At 37.5% G+C, this 6,470-nt stretch overlaps 1 protein-coding gene across 1 annotated transcript; it reads right to left on the bottom strand.

Moving 5' to 3' along the window:
- Window positions 1-5,086: 5,086 nt before the first annotated feature.
- On the bottom strand, window positions 5,087-6,066 carry LOC125079099 (olfactory receptor 1002-like). The gene has a single exon (XM_047692486.1). The coding sequence runs from the start codon at window positions 6,064-6,066 to the stop codon at window positions 5,122-5,124; it is 945 nt and encodes a 314-aa protein (XP_047548442.1). The 3' UTR covers window positions 5,087-5,121.
- Window positions 6,067-6,470: the final 404 nt, after the last annotated feature.

A 6,470-nucleotide genomic window follows, 5' to 3' on the forward strand; every position in this document is an offset into this window, starting at 1 on the left:
GCCTTAGAAATACACTTTCTTTTCCTGCAGCTTCCATGTTTACACTCTTAAGCATAAACCTGTTTTTATTTTAGTGTAATTCAAGGAATCAAATTTTTTCTTGATATTTTGTATTTTTGTAGCCTACTTTTTAAAAAATTTCCTATCATATGTCATAAATGTACTCTCCAATATTATCTTCTGGATGCCTTAATTCCTTGCCTTTTACATTTCAACCTCTAAATTATCTGGAATTAATGTTAATGTGTATTGTGAGATAAGAATAAAATTCTACTTTTTTCCCATTCAGACATCCAATGGATCCAACACTATTTTTTTTTCAGTCCTTTCTTTCCCCACTACCCTGCTGTGTCACCCTTGCCATAAATGAAGTGTCCATGTATTGGGTCTGTATATCCTTTAATAATAAAGATATTAGCATGCATCCATTAATACACCTGGACACTCTGCTCTGTCCCACTGGACTATTAGTCTATTCTTGATCCTGTCTTTTTTTTTTTTTTTTTTTTTTTTTTTTAAGGAAGAAAAAGGAGAAGGGAGGAGCCAAAGGGGAAGGAGAGAGGAAATCTTTAGCAGGCTCTACTCTCGGCGTGGAACCCTAGCAGAGCTCTGTCTCATGACCCTAAGATCATGACCTGATCTGAAATCAAGAGTCAGGTGCTTAACTGACTGAGCCACTCAGATGCCCCCAATCCTATCTTAATTACTATAGTTTTGTAAGTCTGTCTTCACTAGAGGAAGACATCCCACCTGACTTGTCTTCTTCAAGATTGACTGGGATATTTTGGATCCTTTGCATTCCATATAAACTCCAGAATCATAGCAATATCTTGGGAAGGTATAAGTCTGGATTCACTTTAACATTGCTTCTTCAGTCCTGCAGGACCTACATTGACAGTTTCACACCATGGGAACATTATAAGATTCAAGCACACTTGCTGATTTGCTGTTCCCACACAGACCCATATGTCCCTCTTTCCTTACAACCCTTCTGACTATCCCTTCTCACTTACTGAAATATTAGAACTCAAAATTCCATCTGTTCTGCAAGGTATGTTGAATCATCACTTCATCCAGGAAGCCTTCCCTGATACCTTATAGACAAAAATAATCATTCTTTTTGAACTTTAACAACATCATTTCCTCTCTTCTGTCACATAAAAATGCCACCACATATCATTCTTTGTTTATGTCTTATGTCCCTCACTAATAAACGTTTAGTAGATGAAGGGTCATATCTTACTGGATTGAATTGGCATTATCAAAAGTCCTAGTAAACATATGTTTCTATTTTCTGAGTTGTTGACAAAATGAGAATGCTGGTTACAAGGAAGAACCTTATAGTCAAACCAATTTACTTAAAGAGTAATTTGAAATCCTGATTCCAAAATGAAAATATGCTAAAATGAAAAGAAACTGTTCATCATAATCTAAGCAAATTCTGTATTTTCCAAAGTGCACTCCATGATCACAGAGGAGTGATTACCTTTGGAGACTTTACATCAAATTCTTTTCAGTTACATATTTTTACAAATCTTACCAGAATTACAATCTTAAAGGATAACTGTCTATATCAAAATGTCCTCATTTTTGTCTGGAATAAGCAAATGTGAACCCAGAGAAATACAAGTGGAAAAAGAGAGTAAGTCCCATCCCAATACTGGAGCTTGGAGGGGTCAAGAGGCACCTCCTTCATTTAAAGGATGCCTGATGTGATCCATGTGGCTCAGGATCTCCAAAGCCTCAGATTCTACAGCTATAAAGTGGATCAAATAACACATATCACCAACGGGATGTAAAATATTCAATAAGATCTTTGTAAAATGTTTAGTACAGTGTTATATACAGATATATACAGATATATATACAGATATATACAGATATATATATACAGTTATATACAGATATATACAGATATAGTACAGATATAGCAGATCCTCACCAAATGTATAAAATAACATTACTATTAAAAATTAAAATTCTACATTAATAACTGTTTTAAAAATTATGTTAGCATAGAAACTAAACAAAAAAAAATCAGAACTGCAAATCTGGTAAGGAAAACACACACACAAACACAAATTAACAAAGACAACCTTGGATGTCAATTCTTCCCCTTCGTAGACTACTGTTCTTTAGGATAGATGTTTATTCTGTGAGCATCAGTCTGGGTGGCAGATATCTTATAATGGTCCTGTAAAGTTCCCTAATCTTTGCTCTAATGCCAGGAATCTCTGAATATGATGAAATATGATTCATATGATTATGTTATATTATATGACAGTTAAACTTCTGAAAGACATGACCCTGGATGAACCAGTGGGTCCCAAGATTTCTCCAGCTCAGAAAGAGTCAGACAGGTTGGAAATATACGGAGAGCTAGACAAGTCACTGCTGGTCCAAAGCCGAAGGGGCCATGACAGAAGGCAAGTGAACAACCCTAAGATGCTGAGAGAGGTTCCAGCTGAATGCCACTGGGGAACAGGCACCACAGTCCTATAGCCATGAGGAACTGGGTTTTCTCAAACACACCAGTGAGCTTGGAAATGAGCCTTCCCTGGAGCCTCTAGGAGGGAGCTGAGCCCTGGCAACAAGTTCATATCAGCCTTGTAAGAGTATGAGCAGAGAATCAGACTATGATGGACCTGGACTAGAGACTCAGGGAAACTGTGAGGCAGTGAATTTAGGTGGTTATAATTTTCCAGCTTTGTGGCAACTTCTTATGCAGCAGTACAAAGAGATGTAGGAGCATGTTCAAAAAATAATAATCAAAAAAAAAGGTAAATAGTTGATATACAGGAGAAGCAGAGAATTATTTTAGGTAAAGAGGTCCACAGGACCTCTGAGATGGCATCACATTTGAGCAGAGACTCAGAGGCAGTAAGGGCTGACCTGCAACACTGCCCCAGGTTGAGGAAACAGGAAATGGAAAGGCCACTTAAACCCCAAGAATAACTGAAGAAATCCCACAGAGGATTTCCCACTGAAGGGGAGTGTGGCCTAAGCAGTCTGCTGCTCCCTCCCCTAAAAAGCATTCAGACTGCACTGCTCAAGGCGACCAAGACAATCAGCTCAGCTCTTTGCATGGTCCTGTTTCCAGGGCACACGGAGGCCTGGAGTGAGTATGAAAGAGACCACAGTTAATCCATCATAAAATGCCTGGAAGATCTTACAGATTTATGCAGCAAGAAGTCACCTGGTGAAAGTTAACAAGTATTTTAATCTATTCTCGAAAGTGATGATTTTCTTCAGTGCTTTCATGGCATATAATAAATCCCTTCTCCCAATAAAACATTTCATGTGTCCTACTTTCAACCTTGCCCATTCCCCAAACATACACCATATAAAGGAATGAACAAAAGTATTCTGAGGATTAAAATGAATTAGCTTGTAAACTCTAGCCCACCCCCAGCCCACCCAACAAGGTGCTAGAGTACTCAGAAGACTTGTTACTATATGGGGGAGAGGATACTTTTTCCTTTGATAACCAAATAGTAACTTCTAGATTCCATGGAAAGCCATACTATAAGAAGAATTTTTTCAATTTTGCCGATCCCTACTTTTTTTAAAGAAACTTTTTTTTAATTACCCTTCCTAAAATATACTACCTCTTCTTTTCTTGATTATCTTATGCTTGTCACAGATCACCATACATGTGTAAATATTTTTCAGTCTTCTTTGTTTGTCCTTCCACTACACTAGCCTGTAACCTCCAGGGGGACTTTTCCTCTAAATATGAATAATACCCAGTACAGGGTCAGGCAAAGAGGACTATGTAAAAAAATAGTTAAATGAGTGATTGATTCTGGCATTCTTTGACTCCCATATCTTCTTAATTAAATAGCATCATGACCCACATCGTTACCCAGCCCAGTCACAAAAACTGAAAGAAACCTTGATGAAAAACAAGCAAAACAAGCAAACATATTCTAGGGACTTAGAGATTATTTACATCCTTTAAAGAAAGCCTTCAAGAGAAGACAGAGGTTTACAGTCACACAAAAACATGGTCAACCCCCTCATTTCTTAGACTTGTTACTACATTCCAGAAAATAAAACAAAAAAGTATGATTGAAAGAATATAGTACCTGGAGAAAATAAAAGTGTGACCAAAGTTATGTGGGTAATGCATTGATTCTTCATGTGTGCCAGACTGAACATCTACAAAAATAAAATCACATTCTGCCTATGAAACAAAATTCAATAAATCACAGTAGCAATAAACACTTTATTAAAGAACTGAAATGCATTCTGCCTTTCACATGCACGACTCATGTAACTACAGCAGCAAAATCTCAATAGTCATTGCTATGAGAGGAGTATCAGGGATGTACAAGGCCTTCAAAAAATGCCCACTCCAAACACGAAGGTAGTATAGCAGAGTACTATGGTTAAATGTTTTCTGAATAATTCACTTTTTTCCATTTTCTTGAAATATAATGCACATATCACATTGTGTTAGTCCAATGTGTACAACATGCTAGTTCAATACCTGTGTATGTTAAAAATGATCACCACAGTAAGTTTGGTTAACATAGATCACCTTATGTACTTATATGTTTTTTTCAAGTGAAGAGAGCATTTAAGATCTGCTCTCTTAGCAACGTATAAATGTACAGGACAGAATTATTACCTAGAGTCACCATGTTCCCATTACACTCCCAAGACATATTTATCTTATAAGTTGAAATTTTTAACTTTTGACCATAATACATTTGTTAATGGTTTATGTTTAAAGATTCAAGGCCAACCTTGCAGACAACTGAGAGATCTCAAAACCTTGTGAGCTAAACAGAAATACTGTCCAGTCACTGATGATGATCAAACTTATTCAGGACTTAACAAAGAACCTCTCATATCCTACTCATAATCCTTGGAAGTATTTTCGAAGCACTAAAGCTCAATATTCCTCTCATGTCTCATTCCTGAACGATTTAAAACACCTTCCTTGCCAATGACAAAGGAGAAAATTGCAACCTAGAGATGTTGAGTGACTTTTCAAAGACATAGAGTAATAAATAGTGAGTCTCAACATAAAATTCACACTCCCATCAACCAGCCCATGTTCTTGCGTCTCGTGTAAATAACACCTCTCAATCTGTAGTACAAACAGAATCTAGTTTACTTACGCATGAGACACTGCTTCTTCTCAAACATCCTTCTGAATGAATCCTTGACCTCCCTGTTTCTCAGGCTGTACATAAGTGGGTTCAACATGGGAACCACAGCTGTGTAGAACACAGAAACCACTTTATTGACGTCCAGGGAGAAAACAGAACTGGGACGTACATAGATGAAGAAGAGTGTTCCATATAGGATGGAGACAGCTGTCAGGTGTGAAGGGCAGGTGGAGAAGGCTTTGTGCCTCCCCTCAGCAGAGCGGATCCTCAGGATAGCAATGATGATGTAAATGTAGGAAACCAGGATGATCACACCACTAACAACTCCTAGAGCTCCAGCCAAGATGAAAAGTACAAACTGATTGACCTGGGTGTCTGCACATGCCAGGGACAGAACAGGAAGAAGGTCACAGAAGAAGTGATTGATGATTTGGGGGCCACAATAAGGCAGGTGAAAGGCAAGGATTGTGTGGGTCATGGAAATCATAAGACCAATGGTATAAGGCCCTACCACCAGCTGCACACAGACACGCTGGGACATAATGAGAGCATACGACAAGGGCTTACAGATGGCCATATACCATTCATATGCCATGGAGGCCAGGAGAAAACATTCAGTCACTACAAACTGACTAAAAAGCCAGAACTGGGCAGCACAACCCAAGAAAGAGATGACTTTTTTCTCCACAAAGATATCAGTCAACATCTTAGGACCAATAACTGAAGAGCAGCAGATATCCACAAAAGACAAGTGGCTGAGAAAAAAGTAGATGGGCATGTGGAGTCGGGGATCCATCCAAATGAAGGTGATCATCCCCACGTTTCCCAGAAGAGTGACAAGATAAACCAAGAGAAATATCAAAAAGAGAACAACCTGATGCTGGAAGTGATTTGTTAAGCCCACGAAAAAAAATTCAGTCACCAAAGTCTGATTTCCATAATCCATTCTCTGATTTAATCTGCAATGAAAAAGAGAAAGACTTTTCTTTACAATCAACTTGTACGTAAATCATTTTTAAAGTGAATTTAACTTTTTTTTTCAGTTAAAAAAGGATATCATTACCTTCAACTTTCTTGAATTCTACATCTTTAAGTCATGCTATCTATGTGCAAATGATTTATGCAATACAGATTAAGTCACTAAACCTCACAGGGACCTTTAATTTCTTCCACAGAAAGAGAATTTTTTAATAGAATCATAGATTTTTAAACTACAAATGAATATTGGGGGTTATCTAAAGCAACTCCTCTAATTACTCTAGGTTATATTTATACAAGTATTTAGCTTTGAACCAAGGATTTTTTTTTAACATTTCGATGAAAAAGGAAAAAATGAAACAAGATGGGATT

Source organism: Lutra lutra, chromosome 10, assembly GCF_902655055.1.
Source record: "Lutra lutra chromosome 10, mLutLut1.2, whole genome shotgun sequence".
In the NCBI taxonomy this organism is placed as follows: domain Eukaryota; kingdom Metazoa; phylum Chordata; class Mammalia; order Carnivora; family Mustelidae; genus Lutra; species Lutra lutra.

Bases quoted from the DNA above. Each gene is read 5' to 3' on its own strand.
- LOC125079099 (XM_047692486.1), bottom strand. From the start codon at position 6,066: ATGGATTATGGAAATCAGACTTTGGTGACTGAATTTTTTTTCGTGGGC.